An 18526-nucleotide genomic window follows, 5' to 3' on the forward strand; every position below is an offset into this window, starting at 1 on the left:
AGCTGGTGTGAGTAAATCCGGCTCCCTGTTCTCTGTTCCTGCAATTGGAGTTGGGAGCAATAAGCACAGTTTCCCAGCACTGAACAAGTCTGTCCCTTTATCCCCATGTCTGATTCCTGTGCCATATAATGACGGGAAAATGCCATCATTATCTCTATATGTAAGGTACCAGCAAGGGGCCTGACACAGTGCTGGGAATCAGCATTCTCATTGGCCAATGCTCCTGCGTGTATAAGTTTTTCTTCAACCCCCATAGAGAACTGGGTGGAACCTACAAATGATCCCATTGTGTAAGGGGCAGATACAGTCACTGTGTTACATACAGAGAAACCTTCCCAATGGGGCAGTTTATTCCCAGAGGGGCTGTTTGTAACAGCAAAGTGACTGGAACTTTTGTCACAGCTTCTGCCTCTGTTTCCAACCTCTGTAACTTATATTTGTTACACAGCTCAGTATTTGGGATCATTACAAGGGGGAAAGAAAAGTCACACCCAAGCTCAGAAGGACTTCAGTTTTTTAGAGAGCAGCCAGACAGGCCTGTGATTGGTTGGCTAGTATGCATGTTTAATAGTGACCAGACCAAGCAGGCAGGGGGAAGGAGAATATTGTGAGTCGCTCCCTAAGCTCAGTGACATCAGCCAAGAGCAGACTGAGCATGTGCAGTAGTTGGGCAAAAGATGGAGAGCTACTGGGGGCATCTTCAGGGGCATGGGGCTTTATTTCTATAGAGCTTTGGTGACTTTGGGCTGGTACAGGGGCTCAAACACACAGCTAAACATTTCTAGCCATATTCTTTTTTAGGCTTTAGTTGTCCTTTAAATGGTCCCAAAGGTGTGTAATTATGTACTGGGGGTTGCTCTGCTATCCACAGGGGAGGAGGAGGCATATGGAATTTAAGGGTATATCTTAATATGACATAATTCTTTCACATATGAATGATGGTTGATATCCCCACAGTAAGGACCAAGCATTTGGGATTTTGCTGTGCTACCACCATTGTGATAAAATAGGTGTGGTTTGAAGTGGGTGTGGTTTCAAAAAGGGGAGTGGTCAAAACTGGCTTCCATTAGCGGCCCTCCACCATGTATGCTAGAGAAATTCCGGCCCTCGGCACCGTAGAAGTTTGACAGCACTGCTGTAACATATTAATAGTTAAGACAAACCACCCCTATAAGGACTGGTAGGCACTTTCACTTGGGCAATGGGCACTTTCACTTGGGCACGACAATGGGCACTATCACTTGGGCAATGGGCACTATCACTTGGGCATGGCAATGGGCACTATCACTTGGGCACGGCAATGGGCACTATTACTTGGGCACGGCAATGGGCACTATCACTTGGGCACGGCAATGGGCACTATCACTTGGGCACGGCAATGGGCACTATCACTTGGGCACGGCAATGGGCACTATCACTTGGGCACGGCAATGGGCACTATCACTTGGGCAATGGGCACTATCACTTGGGCAATGGGCACTATCACTTGGGCACGGCAATGGGCACTATCACTTGGGCACGACAATGGGCACTATCACTTGGGCAATGGGCACTATCACTTGGGCACGGCAATGGGCACTATCACTTGGGCACGGCAATGGGCACTATCACTTGGGCACGGCAATGGGCATACAATGATGAGCTCCTTTGTACCACTGTAGGCTCATATGGAAGGGAGCCCAGCACTTTTTGCCCCTTTTCAGTGAATCCAACCCCAAACCAGGGGCGGCTGCTGCCACAGTATTTCCATACAGCCCCGCAAGGCCCAGGGCCGGTCTCACAGGGCAATTCCTGCACCAAGAAACCATTCCTGCGCAGCATTTCCATCAGGGAAAATATTACAGTGCCCCTTATATATCAGAGTGACACATTAAACTGAGGGTGGGGGGGAGCATGGAAAATTCCTGCAATGTGCTGGCAAAGACCCCCACCTTCCACCTTAAGCCGCTCTGTGAGATTCAATAAAAGTTTATATATTTTATTAGTGTTTGATTTAATGAGAAAATATTGTGTGTTTTGCTCCAAGGAGCCCTGTAATGGAACAAACCTGGGCCAGAATAGTGAGTAGGAGCCCAGCTGGGGCCCCCCGGGGGTGAGCACTGAAACATGCGACCGTTGCCTCATTATCCATGCACCATGCAAGGGGGTGCTGCCCACAAGCCAATCAGAGCAATGCAGCGGGACAGGTAAGCAGAGACCTGGAGGGGTTAATGAGGGGCATCAGTACCCCAAATATATATATATGGGTTGTACAACTGGCAGCCATCCAGTGGGTGCTGAACTGCACCTTTCCTCATTTTCATTGTACAAATGGGAGATTCAGACCATATCCGCCAGCAACCAGCCGGTGCCCATACCCTCATCCTCCTCAAACCCCAACAATATCCAGGTAAACTCCACCATTTGTGTACTGTGGGCCTTGGCCATGTCTCAGCCTTGGGTACTGTGGGCCTTGGCCTTGTCTCAGCCTTGGGTACTGTTGGCCTTGGCCTTGTCTCAGCCTTGGGTACTGTGGGCCTTGGCCTTGTCTCAGCCTTGGGTACTGTTGTACTTGGCCTTGTCTCAGCCTTGGGTACTGTTGGGCTTGGCCTTGTCTCAGCCTTGGGTACTGTTGGGCTTGGCCATGTCTCAGCCTTGGGTACTGTTGTACTTGGCCATGTCTCAGCCTTGGGTACTGTGGGCCTTGGCCTTGTCTCAGCCTTGGGTACTGTTGTACTTGGCCTTGTCTCAGCCTTGGGTACTGTTGGGCTTGGCCTTGTCTCAGCCTTGGGTACTGTTGGGCTTGGCCATGTCTCAGCCTTGGGTACTGTTGTACTTGGCCTTGTCTCAGCCTTGGGTACTGTTGTACTTGGCCATGTCTCAGCCTTGGGTACTGTTGTACTTGGCCTTGTCTCAGCCTTGGGTACTGTGGGCCTTGGCCTTGTCTCAGCCTTGGGTACTGTTGGCCTTGGCCTTGTCTCAGCCTTGGGTACTGTTGTACTTGGCCTTGTCTCAGCCTTGGGTACTGTTGGGCTTGGCCTTGTCTCAGCCTTGGGTACTGTTGTACTTGGCCATGTCTCAGCCTCGGGTACTGTTGTACTTGGCCTTGTCTCAGCCTTGGGTACTCCCACTGCTCCTCTGGGGGTTCCCAACACAGGCAGCCCTCCTGCCCTGTGCCCTGCCCTGTGCCCTGCCCTGTGCCCTGCTCTGTGCCCTGCCCTGTGCCCTGCCCTGTGCCCTGCTCTGTGCCCTGCTCTGTGCCGTGCCCTGCCCTGTGCCCTGCCCAGTGCCCTGCCCTGTGCCCTGCTCTGTGCCCTGCCCTGTGCCCTGCCCTGTGCCCTGCTCTGTGCCCTGCCCTGTGCCCTGCCCTGTGCCCTGCTCTGTGCCCTGCCCTGTGCCCTGCTCTGTGCCCTGCCCTGTGCCCTGCTCTGTGCCCTGCCCTGTGCCCTGCTCTGTGCCCTGCTCTGTGCCCTGCCCTGTGCCCTGCCCTGTGCCCTGCTCTGTGCCCTGCCCTGTGCCCTGCTCTGTGAGTGACCTTCACTCCGACAAGGACCAACCTCCAAGTCTCTCACAAACTGACCTCTTTGCTGCACACCCAGGCTCACCTTAAATGCTTCAGGTGTTGCCTAATTGGCTCCAGCATTCCCTAATTGGCTCCAGCATTCCCTTATTGGCTCCAGCATTCCCTAATTGGCTCCAGCATTCCCTTATTGGCTCCAGCATTCCCTAATTGGCTCCAGCATTCCCTTATTGGCTCCAGCATTCCCTTATTGGCTCCAGCATTCCCTAATTGGCTCCAGCATTCCCTTATTGGCTCCAGCATTCCCTAATTGGCTCAGCATTCCCTTATTGGCTCCAGCATTCCCTAATTGGCTCCAGCATTCCCTATTGGCTCCAGCATTCCCTTATTGGCTCCAGCATTCCCTAATTGGCTCCAGCATTCCCTTATTGGCTCCAGCAATTCCCTAATTGGCTCCAGCATTCCCTTATTGGCTCCAGCATTCCCTTATTGGCTCCAGCATTCCCTTATTGGCTCCAGCATTCCCTAATTGGCTCCAGCATTCCCTTATTGGCTCCAGCATTCCCTAATTGGCTCCAGCATTCCTTATTGGCTCCAGCATTCCCTTATTGGCTCCAGCATTCCCTTATTGGCTCCAGCATTCCCTTATTGGCTCCAGCATTCCCTAATTGGCTCCAGCATTCCCTTATTGGCTCCAGCATTCCCTTATTGGCTCCAGCATTCCCTTATTGGCTCCAGCATTCCCTTATTGGCTCCAGCATTCCCTTATTGGCTCCAGCATTCCCTTATTGGCTCCAGCATTCCCTTATTGGCTCCAGCATTCCCTTATTGGCTCCAGCATTCCCTTATTGGCTCCAGCATTCTCTAGCCATACTGCAGGGTCCCAGCCTCTCCTGCCCTGGAGATTTAAAGGAGCCCGTACCTGAGCCTGGGTGCTATATACCTGCCATATATACCTGCCATATATACCTGCCATATATACCTGCCATATATACCTGCCATATATACCTGCCATCCAACAGACAAGTCTCACCAAGACAAGCCTTTTTGGCACATACCTCCCCCCTCTATTCGAGCCGGTGGGTTCGGACACTGATTCCCTGGTGGAAAGACACCAAATAACGATCTTTTCCATCGCCTCTCTCACAGTATATATATACAGTATATAGTGTGTGTGTGCGGGTCTGCGTCATGTGACTCTTTCATTCTCTTTTAGGGGGTTAAAAAAGGGTTAAAGTTAGCTTTTATATGTTATAGAATTGCCAATTCTAAGCATCTTTTCAACTGTATTTTTTATCTTTTATAGTTTTTGAATTATTTCCCTTCTTCTTCTGCCTCTTTCTAACTATCAAATGGGGGTCACTGACCCCGGCAGCCAAACCCTATTGCTCTGTGAGACTCCAGTTTTATTGTTATTGTTACTTTTTATTCCTTATCTTTCTATTCAGCCCCTCCCCTATTCATATACCTGTCTCTCATCCAAACCACTCCCTAGTTGCTAAGGTAATTTGAACCCTAGCAACCAGATAGCTGCTGAAACTCCAACCTGCCGAGCTGCTGAACAAAAACTAAAATGATAAAAAAAAAAACACTACAAAAAAAAATAAAGACCAAGTGCAAATTGTCCCAGGATATCATTTTGTACATCATAATAGAAGTTAACGTAGAGGTGAACATCCCCTTTAACTTTCCTTAATGTGTCTGCGAGCAACTGCATCAGCCCCACAACACCAACAGCACCCTTATCCACCTGCAGCACCCCCCACCCACCTGCAGCACCCCCCACCCACCTGCAGCACCCCCATCCACCTGCAGCACCCCCCACCCACCTGCAGCACCCCCATCCACCTGCAGCACCCCCCATCCACCTGCAGCACCCTGCACCCACCTGCAGCAGCCTGCACCCACCTGCAGCACCCCCACCCCCCTGCAGCACCCCCATCCACCTGCAGCACCCCCATCCACCTGCAGCACCCTGCACCCACCTGCAGCAGCCTGCACCCACCTGCAGCACCCCCATCCACCTGCAGCACCCCCATCCACCTGCAGCACCCTGCACCCACCTGCAGCAGCCTGCACCCACCTGCAGCACCCCCACCCCCCTGCAGCACCCCCACCCCCCTGCAGCACCCTCATCCACCTGCAGGACCCCCACCCCCCTGCAGCACTCCCACCCCCCTGCAGCACCCTCATCCACCTGCAGCACCCCCACCCCCCTGCAGCACCCCCACCCCACTGCAGCACCCTCATCCACCTGCAGCACCCCCACCCCCCTGCAGCACCCTCATCCACCTGCAGCACCCCCACCCCCGTGCAACAGTCCCACCCCCCTGCAGCACTCCCACCCACCTGCAGCACCCCTATCCCCCTGCAGCACCCCCACCCCCCTGCAGCACCCTCATCCACCTGCAGCACCCTCATCCACCTGCAGCACCCCCACCCCCCTGCAGCACCCTCATCAACCTGCAGCACCCTCATCCACCTGCAGCACCCTCATCCACCTGCAGCACCCTCATCCACCTGCAGCACCCCCATTCACCTGCAGCACCCTCACCCCCCTGCAGCACCCCACCCCCCTGCAGCACCCCCAATACATACGGGGTGAGTAACAAGGTAGGTAGAAGTTTTATTCCAGAGATGACAAAAGGAAATAGCAAAGGGCCGATTATGTGGGTTCTTTAGTGCTTACCTTTCTCTTCAGGCCCACGCCTATTCATCTTCCATTCTGCTGCCTGGTTGCTAGGTTAGTTACCTAATAGCAACCAAGGGGGAAGGCTGTCCCTGCTCCTTGTGAGAAGTGATGTTGTACCATCCATACTAGGGGTACAGTCACGTCCTACCAGCCATACTAGGGGTACGGTCACGTCCTACCAGCCATACTAGGGGTACGGTCACGTCCTACCAGCCATACTAGGGGTACGGTCACGTCCTACCAGCCATACTAGGGGTACGGTCACGTCCTACCAGCCATACTAGGGGTACGGTCACGTCCAACCAGCCATACTAGGGATACAGTCATGTCCAACCAGCCATACTAGGGATACAGTCACGTCCTACCAGCCATACAGGGGGTACAGTCATGTCCTACCAGCCATACTAGGGGTACAGTCACGTCCAACCAGCCATACTAGGGATACAGTCATGTCCAACCAGCCATACTAGGGGTACGGTCATGTCCTACCAGCCATACTAGGGGTACAGTCACGTCCAACCAGCCATACTAGGGGTACAGTCACGTCCAACCAGCCATACTAGGGATACAGTCATGTCCAACCAGCCATACTAGGGGTACGGTCATGTCCTACCAGCCATACTAGGGGTACAGTCACGTCCTACCAGCCATACTAGGGGTACAGTCACGTCCAACCAGCCATACTAGGGATACAGTCATGTCCAACCAGCCATACTAGGGGTACGGTCATGTCCTACCAGCCATACTAGGGGTACGGTCACGTCCAACCAGCCATACTAGGGGTACAGTCATGTCCTACCAGCCATACTAGGGGTACAGTCACGTCCAACCAGCCATACTAGGGATACAGTCATGTCCAACCAGCCATACTAGGGGTACGGTCATGTCCTACCAGCCATACTAGGGGTACAGTCATGTCCTACCAGCCATACTAGGGATACAGTCACGTCCTACCAGCCATACTAGGGGTACGGTCATGTCCTACCAGCCATACTAGGGATACAGTCATGTCCAACCAGCCATACTAGGGATACAGTCACGTCCTACCAGCCATACAGGGGGTACAGTCATGTCCTACCAGCCATACTAGGGGTACAGTCACGTCCAACCAGCCATACTAGGGATACAGTCATGTCCAACCAGCCATACTAGGGATACAGTCATGTCCTACCAGCCATACTAGGGGTACAGTCACGTCCAACCAGCCATACTAGGGATACAGTCATGTCCAACCAGCCATACTAGGGATACAGTCATGTCCAACCAGCCATACTAGGGGTACGGTCACGTCCTACCAGCCATACTAGGGATACAGTCACGTCCTACCAGCCATACAGGGGGTCCGGTCACATGTCCTACTAGCCATACAGGGGGTCCAGTCACATGTCATAATAGCCATACTGGGGGTGCAGTCACGTGTAGCACCAGTTCAGCAGCCCCCATTAACCCTACAGCTGGAGGGTCCCGGGGTGGGAAACACTGAGCGTCAGTCCCAATGAAATGAGCGGCTCGGGGGCCAATAATCACTATTTACGTATTTATTACAAGCCGTACGGTTCCTATTCAGTTACACATAGAAGTCATTGCAGCCGCATCGCATATTGTGTTTATGGCGCATATATATTTAGCTGGGGCCAAACATGCAACCCGCGTGGGAACATCCCGCGCCTGACGAGAATAGAAGCCGGAACCGTTTCTGGATCCAAAATTTACGCAACAAATCAGAAGATTCCTCCAGTCTCCTTCCTGCGCCCCATTCCGCTATAGCCCCCCCCCCAGTATGATGGCAGCCAATCCAAAGCTCTTGTTCCGTTGCCGTGCCAACGCCAAAGAATAGTTTGGTCCCTTTTGTGTTCCATATTTCTATATATATATATATATATATTTCATGATAAAGAAAATAAACTTTATGTACAAGTGCATAAATATATAAATATCGCTGTCATAGAAAAATAAACTCCTTTCAAACGCAGGGTGGTCCGGGACCCTAAAACGTGACCGTGTTGCAAGAGCCGCTGTGCAGGGAAGCCGGTGCTGGAATAAATGGACTTCTTCTAGAATCTTCAGCCTGTGTATCTGCACAAGGTTTAGTAGAGATACTCAGTGCTGATATGTATTGCAACAAGACCATCCCCAGTCCTTTCTTACAGTCTGTCATCTGTTAAGTGGCGGCTCCTTCCGAGCGTGTGTGAGGCTGATTAGCGCTGCTCTCCCAACTGTTCCCTTCTACATTACAGGTCCAAACTGGGATTTCATTGGATCCTTCACTCAATGTTGGGCGGACTGGATCCTCTGCGTTTTCCACCGGTGGCAAGGCACATATACAACCTGCAACAAGCGAGTTTGTTACAAAACACATCACAATACGACCTTATATTTAATTCCTATGACCCCCCGCCCCCCCTCACTCCGGGATAATAAATAAATACTAAGGCTCCTCGATCAACCAATAAATATTTCTAATAAGTAGCTTTTTCCATAGAAGCTTTCTAAAACGAGAGGTGGTTTTAAATTGGGGTGAGGAGGCAGTGGTTGGAGGACTGCCAGTTGGCTCAGTCCAAAGCCCAGCTATGGTGAGATGTTAGGAGAAAGTTGTCCTTCTTGATACACCTGAAAGCCCAGCTTGAAGGCCATTCATGGTGAGATGTTGGGAGAAAGCCTATTTGCTCTTCTCAATACACCTGAAAGCCCAGCTTGAAGGCCATTTATGGTGAGATGTTGGGAGAAAGCCTATTTGCTCTTCTCAATACACCTGAAAGCCCAGCTTGAAGGCCATTTATGGTGAGATGTTGGGAGAAAGCCTATTTGTTCTTCTTAGTACACCTGAAAGCCCAGCTTGAAGGCCATTGATGGGGAGATGTTAAGACTTAGCCTATTTGTCCTTCTCAATACACCTGAAAGCCCAGCTTAAAGGCCATTGATGGGGAGATGTTGGGAGATAGCCTGTTCTTCTCAGTACACCTGAAAGCCCAGCTTGAAGGCCATTTATGGTGAGATGTTGGGAGAAAACCTATTTACTTTTCTCAAAGACCAGTTATGGTGAGATGTTAGGAGAAAACCTATTTGTTCTTCTCAACACACCTGTAAGGCCATCTTGAAAGCCATTTATGGTGAAATGTCAAGAGAAAGCCTATTTGTTCTTCTCAACACACCTGAAAGCCAAGCTTGAAGGCCATTTATGGTGAGATGTCGAGAGAAAGTCTATTTGTTCTTCTCAACACACCTGAAAGCCCAGCTTGAAGGCCATTCATGGGGAGATGTTGGGAGAAAACCTATTTACTCTTCTCAACACACCTGAAAGCCTAGCTTGAAGGCCATTTATGGAGAGATGCTTGGAGGAAGCCTATTTGTTCTTCTCAGTACACCTGAAAGCCCAGCTTGAAGGCCATTTATGGGGAGGTGTTGGGAGAAAACCTATATGCTTTTATCAATACACCTGAAAGTCCAGTGTAAAGGCCAGTTATGGTGAGATGTTAGGAGAAAGCTTATTTGTTCTTTTCGATACACCTGAAAGCCCAGCTTGATGGCCAGTTTAGGAGAGATCTATGATGCACACTATGCTACATATTCTTGGAACTATGGTTAATTTACTGATCATCCAATGTTTTTCTAGATCTCTAACCTTGGTATGAGCTAAGTAGGGGCCTGGAACAAGAACGGACCTCCAAGGGGTGGCTTGACCTTAAAAAGTCCAACATCCACTACTCTAAGGCCTATGTTTTAGGGAGTCCAGCCTAACTCCAGTAAATAGGCAAGTCAAGTATGCCAAGTACAAAGTGCTGTAGACTAAGTGCTAGTAGCTTTTGGTACCAGCAGGTTTACAATGGGCACATTAGAGTGAGAACATATTAACCTCATACCTTGGCACACACCTGGCTCTATGGGCAGCGAGAGGATGGGGCACTCCTTGTTGCTTTTTGATAGGGAGTGCCCAACCAAGTTCTCATCCTCCAATTGAAGCCCATCAGGAGGAAGTTCCTTTATTTCACATGTATCAATCTCACTTGGCCGGTCCACTGTGATGCCCTCGCCGGGTGGGTGGCACAACCTGCAATTGGGAAAACATTTTATCAGAAAGGCTTAAAAGTATAAAAAAGATGAATGGTACATTGCTTGGTGCCTCATATCTAGGGATGTGCCACATATCTAGGGATGTGCCTCATATCTTGGGATGTGCCTCATATCTAGGGATGTGCCTCATATCTAGGGATGTGCCTCATATCTAGGGATGTGCCTCATATCTTGGGATGTGCCTCATATCTAGGGATGTGCCTCATATCTAGGGATGTGCCTCATATCTAGGGATGTGCCTCATATCTTGGGATGTGCCTCATATCTAGGGATGTGCCTCATATCTAGGGATGTGCCTCATATCTAGGGACGTTCCTCATATCTTGGGATGTGCCTCATATCTTGGGATGTGCCTCATATCTAGGGATGTGCCTCATATCTAGGGACGTTCCTCATATCTTGGGATGTGCCTCATATCTTGGGATGTGCCTCATATCTTGGGATGTGCCTCATATCTAGGGACGTTCCTCATATCTAGGGATGTGCCTCATATCTAGGGATGTGCCTCATATCTAGGGACGTGCCTCATATCTAGAGATGTTCCTCATTTCTAGGGACGTGCCTCATATCTAGAGATGTTCCTCATATCTAGGGATGTGCCTCATATCTAGAGATATTCCTCATATCTAGGGACGTGCCTCATATCTAGGGACGTGCCTCATATCTAGGGATGTGCCTCATATCTAGGGACGTGCCTCATATCTAGAGATGTTCCTCATATCTAGGGACGTGCCTCATATCTAGGGATGTGCCTCATATCTAGGGATGTGCCTCATATCTAGAGATGTTCCTCATATCTAGGGATGTGCCTCATATCTAGAGATGTTCCTCATATCTAGGGATGTGCCTCATATCTAGAGATGTGCCTCATATCTAGGGACGTGCCTCATATCTAGAGATGTTCCTCATATCTAGGGATGTGCCTCATATCTAGGGACGTGCCTCATATCTAGAGATGTTCCTCATATCTAGGGACGTGCCTCATATCTAGGGACGTGCCTCATATCTAGAGATGTTCCTCATATCTAGGGATGTGCCTCATATCTAGGGATGTGCCTCATATCTAGAGATGTTCCTCATATCTTGGGATGTGCCTCATATCTTGGGATGTGCCTCATATCTAGGGATGTGCCTCATATCTAGGGATGTTCCTCATATCTAGGGATGTTCCTCATATCTAGGGGGGTTTCCCTTCATCCATGAACTTATTCCATGAGACACATTCAGACAGACTGATGTGTTGCAAGTGGGTGTGGTCTGTTTATTAAGTACATAAGGACAGCCGGGCAAAATGAGTGACCTCATTAGCTCACTAGGACTTACCCCCCAGGCTTGGGACATTCTGTTAGGTCCTTGTGCCCAGGAATCATCTCCTCCAGCAAACTGTTAGCTTCATCCTGATTTTGAGCAAAAAAATTAAAACTTAAGTCAACTTGGTGACCGAGCCCCATGCCTTTAATCACAAGGAAACCCGAGGCCTGGCCTTCACTATAGTTTGCTGGCAATAATTCTACAAAGTATGAGCAGAAGGGTGTTGAGTGAAGAGCCAATCATGGGCTGTTATCAGAGAGGAGAACACATGACTTTCCAAATGCCTCACCCACACCCAGCAACATGGTGCCACTTAGTAAAAATAAGTAAAATAAGGCCACAGTTAATTAATATTGTCTCTTTAAAGGGAGCCATCTTGAATCTGTGGCATCACCCCAATTATGGTCCAACTGTGCCACAGTAACAACGTTCCGTACCTGATGCTCCGTCTCTGGGTCATACTCTCTTGGCTTCGTCCCATTGGGGTTTGCAGACGGACAAGTGCCATTCACAACACTGCCATTAGCATAGGGGAAGTTACTGATGGTAGAGACCCCCCTCAGGGGCACCATGGTGTACTGGCAGGAGGAGGTCAGGATGCCGGCGCTGGGGAACGCGATATCCGTGGTTTGTTCTGTTGGGAGAAATGACTGTTAGGGAACCTGAGTCCAAAAAAGAGGTTCCTTGACTTCCTCTGGAATCAAACCCATGACCCTAGTGTGGTGGTTCCTGGGTTCAACTCCGTTCGAAGACCAGAGTGAAAATAAAATATAAATTGTTGAACAGCCCCGCCCCCAACTGCTCTTCTACATTCTGGCCTGAACAGCTACATTGAGAGACTTGGTACTTACTCTGCTTGGACCAGGCTCTCCACAAACACACAGGGATGAAGGCCACGAGTATAAGAACAATGGAGCCAAGAACCCCGACGATCATGTACGGAACATCACTAGAACGCGCCACAGTAGCCGTTCCGACGGCGCCTTTCCCGCTGCTGTGAGAAGGCTGGGGTGAGGGCACCGCGGGTGTCTGGGAGCGGGGAGACTTCCGAGCTACAAGAGACAAAACAAGTTGGGTCCAGAGGATTAAGGTTTTGCTTTTCAAAACTGGTCACATGATTGGTTGGGGCGAATACAGAACAAAAGCCCCAAATCAGCTGCTGTTCCAGGGGAAAATCTGGGAAGTCAACAGTGCTTTAAAGGGGAAGCTAACCCTCTTTTCATTACAATGCAGACGATTTGCAGTTGGTCGGTACCTATTTTGATCATGTAAAGTCGACTTAACCATGGACTCCATACCCCGAGGGCCTCACCTTTAGTCTCGCAGATCATAACGTTGCTGTATTCGCTCTCCCCGCCCTCGTTAAAACACTGCATTTTGATGTCGTAGGAGGTTTCGGGCTGGAGGTGGCTGATCGAGTGCCAGTAGCGGTCGCCTGGAAGAAGGAAAATCCACTTTAGAGATTAGAGTAACTGGATCGGCAGGTTCCTCCTCCCCTTCCCTATCCTACTGCTCCAGGAAACAATATGGCGGCTCTCGTCCATATGTATAAATAACGGATGGAATGCTCTGGGCGCTCAGATATATTTATATTTATGTACCACAAAGGGACTCGGCCCCCACTCACCTTCCACCACGTCCTTCTTGTAATCGCTGTCGTTGTCGCTGTCGGTGGGCCGGTAGTAGATGTAGAAGCCATGGATGGGGGTGTTGTTATTGCTGGCTGGGGTGTACTGCAAAGGGAGGAATATGTAGAGAGGGGATTAAGTGCCAGGATCAGACAGTTACCCCCCCCCCCCATAGGGCCGGTTAGTCCAATCCAGCGAGCAAACAGACCATCGAGCCATCAATTCTGCCCCTGTAAGGCTGGTCATGGAGAAAGAGCTAAACATTACGTGTTATGGGGCCCTAAGATTTCTGCTGGTGGCCCCCTGAGCCCCTGGCAATAATATTCTCATATACCCCCCCCCCCCGTCCTGTAACATTTGCCTGTTGCCCCCTTACCATCCACTTGAGCATAATGGTGGTCTCGTTGATGGCTTCCGTAAACGTGATGTAGGGTCCCGTCACCGGGCGCTCGTACACGCGGTTACTGTAGCCCGATACCACGTACGGCTTGGAGGCTGCGCTGGGCTGACTCTCGCCCAGGATGTTCAGGGCCCGCACGCGGAATTTGTAGGAGGTGCCTAGCGGGAAAAACATAAACTGGTTATGAGCGTCAAAGTATTAAATGAAACCAGTTGGCCAATCAGGCCCAGTAACTGCCCATACACTCGAGATCCCGTCAAGCCTTTGGGACATATGGAATGACCAGATTTGACCCAATGGGTCCAGGTCCAGGTGTAGTTACTCACAGCAACCAATCAGCAGGTTTCTGTTTGAAAGCAAGACACCTGATTGGCTGCCGTTTGTAAATAGACATATTGCCTATGGAATAAATGGAATCTTTCCCTCTCGAAGCCGCTCTTTACCTTTCTCCAATTCCGTTATCTCCACGGACAGGCGGGAGGGGGGGATGTCCCTAGTCGCCAAAATCCAGTCCCCCGGCTGCTTCAGCTTTTTGTACTCCACCCGGAAGGACTGGATGGGGAATCCGCCGTTTCCTCGCGGGATCCAGGTCACGTACACGGACGTCTCGGAAGCCATTGAGATGGTGGGGCGGTCGGGGGCTTCTGGGGCTGCGGGAGAGACGTATGGGCCTTTAGAATAAATAGGCCCCCATATAATGGGTGGATACTGATATGCTATTTATATAATTGCACCAGTAGGGGGAAGCAAAGTCCCATTGCACCAATCACTTGCTGTATTTTACTTGAAGTTACCCTTTAATTCAGTGCGGTTAGGGGGAGTGGCACAAGTGCTTACGGGAAAGGCGATTGTTATCCGATTGGTTGCTGCTCTGCGTGCTGGTCCCGGGGTCGTCCTTCTGGATCTGAATCTCTTTGCTGGCTACTATGTCGGGTTTAGGGCGGCGCCCCGTGCGGAAGGTTACCATGGCGGTTTGGCCCTCCCCCGCGCAGTTGTAGGCCGCCATCTCCACTTCATACAGGCTGCCGGGGTCCAGTTTGGTCAGGGTCAGGCGGTGCTGTGGCCCCGGAACACGAGAAACGGTCCACTCATCCGAGGAATTGGCTACCTGCTGAAGGGGCGGGAGAGGGGGGCAATTAGAAGGGCTGCTGGGGCTAGGGCAAAATATTCTATCCCCCAAACACTGAACCTGTAACAGGTTCTACTGGGGGGTCGGAGGCAGATACTCGGCCCGGTGGGTCTGGACTGGCTCATTCCTGAGGACAGATTATGGGGGGAGGAGCAGAAGTCTGTGACTCAAGCCGTGGGTGGGACTAGAACTTTCTAATGGAAGCTTACAGGAGGAGGGGCCGGGAGTCTGTAATTTAAGTAGTGGGAGGGACTAGGATACTAATGGAAGCTTACAGGGGGAGGGGCAGGGAGCCTGTAATTTAAGTAGTGGGAGGGACTAGAATACTAATGGTAGATTACAGGGGGAGGGGCAGGGGGCCTGTGACTCAAGGCATGGGTGGGACTAGAACTTTCTAGTGGAAGCTTACAGAGGGAGGGGAGTCTGAAATTTAACAGTGGGAGGGACTAGAACACTAATGGAAGCTTACAGGGGGAGGGGCAGGGAGTCAGTATTTAAGCAGTGGGCGGGACTAGAACACTAATGGAAGCGTACAGGGGGAGGGGCAGGGAGTCTAATTTAAGCAGTGGGAGGGACTAGAACACTAATGGAAGCTTACAGGGGGAGGGGCAGAGAGTCAATATTTAAGCAGTGGGAGGGACTAGAACACTAATGGAAGCTTACAGGGGGAGGGGCAGGGAGTCTAATTTAAGCAGTGGGGGGGACTAAAACACTAATGGAAGCTTACAGGGGGAGGGGCCAGGAGTCTGTAATTTAATAGTGGGAGGGACTAGAACACTAATGGAAGCTTACAGGGGGAGGGGCAGGGAGTCTAATTTAAGCAGTGGGAGGGACTAAAACACTAATGGAAGCTTACAGGGGGAGGGGCCGGGAGTCTAATTTAAGCAGTGGGAGGGACTAAAACACTAATGGAAGCTTACAGGGGGAGGGGCCAGGAGTCTAATTTAAGCAGTGGGGGGGACTAAAACACTAATGGAAGCTTACAGGGGGAGGGGCCAGGAGTCTAATTTAAGCAGTGGGAGGGACTAAAACACTAATGGAAGCTTACAGGGGGAGGGGCCAGGAGTCTAATTTAAGCAGTGGGAGGGACTAAAACACTAATGGAAGCTTACAGGGGGAGGGGCAGGGAGTCTAATTTAAGCAGTGGGAGGGACTAAAACACTAATGGAAGCTTACAGGGGGAGGGGCAGGGAGTCTAATTTAAGCAGTGGGAGGGACTAGAAGACTAATGGAAGCTTACAGGGGGAGGGGCCGGGAGTCTAATTTAAGCAGTGGGCTATAATTAATGCAAAAATATATAAAAAACAAAATAATAATATAAGCACCTTGCGATGTTTGATGATGTAGAACAAGACTGGGGCTCCGCCCACATTTCTGGGCCTCCAGACCAACTCGTAGAAATCCGTCTTAGAGGTACGGGGGGAGCTCAGTATAACGGGGGCCTCGGGGGGGAGCGCAGTTTCTTTGCTGTTGGGGCACTGGGCCGGCAGCAGGGGAGTCGGGGGCCGCGGCTTGTACTGGGCCTTCAGCAGCAGCTGCCTGTCCTCAGCCAATGGGGATGATGTTGGGGCGTCCTTCTCCGGATTTAGAAAGCTCCCTGGGGGTCAGAACAGAATCAGAACCTGGAATTGGACCCTTGTGCCTTTATATGGGGGGCACAGAACCCCTCAGTGACTGCTAATATCCTTATCATTTACAGTAGGGGGTACATTATCCCTTATAATACATGAGTGATACTCAGAGTTTCCTGTATAACTCAGCCTGCAGCCTTGTGCCTTTATATGGGGGGCACAGAACCCCTCAGTGACTGCTAATATCCTTATCATTTACAGTAGGGGGTACAGTATCCCTTATAATACATGAGTGATACTCAGAGTTCCCTGTATAACTCAGCCTGCAGCCTTGTGCCTTTATATGGGGGGCACAGAACCCCTCAGTGACTGCTAATATCCTTATCATTTACAGTAGGGGGTACAGTATCCCTTATAATACATGAGTGATACTCAGAGTTCCCTGTATAACTCAGCCTGCAGCCTTGTGCCTTTATATGGGGGGCACAGAACCCCTCAGTGACTGCTAATATCCTTATCATTTACAGTAGGGGGTACAGTATCCCTTATAATACATGAGTGATACTCAGAGTTCCCTGTATAACTCAGCCTGCAGCCTTGTGCCTTTATATGGGGGGCACAGAGCCCCTCAGTGACTGCTAATATCCTTATCATTTACAGTAGGGGGTACATTATTCCTTATAATACATGAGTGATACTCAGAGTTCCCTGTATAACTCAGCCTGCAGCCTTGTGCCTTTATATGGGGGGCACAGAACCCCTCAGTGACTGCTAATATCCTTATCATTTACAGTAGGGGGTACATTATCCCTTATAATACATGAGTGATACTCAGAGTTCCCTGTATAACTCAGCCTGCAGCCTTGTGCCTTTATATGGGGGGCACAGAACCCCTCAGTGACTGCTAATATCCTTATCATTTACAGTAGGGGGTACATTATCCCTTATAATACATGAGTGATACTCAGAGTTCCCTGTATAACTCAGCCTGCAGCCTTGTGCCTTTATATGGGGGGCACAGAACCCCTCAGTGACTGCTAATATCCTTATCATTTACAGTAGGGGGTACATTATCCCTATATAATACATGAGTGATACCCTGGGTACATACCTGCCCTAGTGGTTATGAGGAGGGCCAAGGCCTGGGCACTGCCCACCTCATTCTCGGCCATACACTGGTAGACGCCCCCATCCTCCGGCCCCACATTAATCACACGCAGAACTTTCCGAGACATTTTGTGTTTGGCGCTGGGGATCAGGGGGGTGGCGTTTCTCAGCCATATCACCGAGGGCTGGGGGTTACCCTTGATCTCACACGTGAACTTTGCACTCTGACCCCAGGTGACTATTGGCTGAGACAGCTCCATACTGACCTCTGGTGGCTCTGATGGGAGAGAAAAGCAAAATGTCAGTGACCCGCTACTTATAGACTGACAGCCCATCCAGCCAATGGAAATGCTGCAGGGACACCAGATGGGCAACAAGAGATGGGTCTGCCCCCTGGCACTCACCGAACACTTGCACGTTGTAAAATATAAAAGTGGAGCCTCCCTCGCCGATACCGTTGCCGGCGGTGCAGGTGTAGGTGCCGGAGTCTTCCTCGCTGGTGGCGTCTATCAGCAGGTTACTGAGCAGGAAGCGGGTTTTATTGTGCCCCGAAACCTCCGCGCCATCCTTGGCCCACGTAATCCTGGGGGGCGGCATCCCGCTGGCAACGCATTCCAGGATCAGGCTCTGCCCCTTGGTGACGATGATGGTCTGGGCATTAGGGGGGTAGATTATACGGGCGGCCTCTGCCGTGGAGCCTGATGGAAGGAGAAGCAACGGATTGTATCATGTGACTGACCATGTGATCAGCACGCAAACCCAGGGGGAGGTTCCTGTCTGACCATGGGAAAGAGAGCAGCCCAGGAGCAGGAAGTACAGAGAATCAGAGCTCTGTACCTGGGTAAGTACTGGGGGGAAATTGGATTCACTTACCCAGGGGGAGGTTCCTGTCTGACCATGGGAAAGAGAGCAGCCCAGGAGCAGGAAGTACAGAGAATCAGAGCTCTGTACCTGGGTAAGTACTGGGGGGAGATTGGATTCACTTACCCAGGGGGAGGTTCCTGCCTGACCATGGGAAAGAGAGCAGCCCAGGAGCAGGAAGTACAGAGAATCAGAGCTCTGTACCTGGGTAAGTACTGGGGGGAGATTGGATTCACTTACCCAGGGGGAGGTTCCTG

At 50.8% G+C, this 18526-nt stretch overlaps 1 protein-coding gene across 4 annotated transcripts in view; it reads right to left on the bottom strand.

Annotated features, from left to right (window-relative positions):
- Window positions 1-7714: 7714 nt before the first annotated feature.
- boc (BOC cell adhesion associated, oncogene regulated) overlaps window positions 7715-18526 on the bottom strand; it is a 52174-nt gene continuing 41362 nt past the window's right edge. For 2 of the 4 annotated variants that reach the window (NM_001079274.1, XM_031896151.1), the window contains 13 exon segments: window positions 7715-8519; window positions 10052-10239; window positions 11586-11659; window positions 12011-12207; window positions 12425-12625; window positions 12886-13008; window positions 13201-13306; window positions 13578-13759; window positions 14045-14251; window positions 14439-14712; window positions 16056-16327; window positions 17413-17685; window positions 17813-18106. In NM_001079274.1, coding sequence (NP_001072742.1) covers window positions 8353-8519; window positions 10052-10239; window positions 11586-11659; window positions 12011-12207; window positions 12425-12625; window positions 12886-13008; window positions 13201-13306; window positions 13578-13759; window positions 14045-14251; window positions 14439-14712; window positions 16056-16327; window positions 17413-17685; window positions 17813-18106 — 2558 coding nt within the window. In that variant the 3' untranslated portion in view covers window positions 7715-8352. 4 annotated transcript variants of the gene reach the window in all.

Source organism: Xenopus tropicalis, chromosome 2, assembly GCF_000004195.4.
Source record: "Xenopus tropicalis strain Nigerian chromosome 2, UCB_Xtro_10.0, whole genome shotgun sequence".
NCBI classification, from domain to species: domain Eukaryota; kingdom Metazoa; phylum Chordata; class Amphibia; order Anura; family Pipidae; genus Xenopus; species Xenopus tropicalis.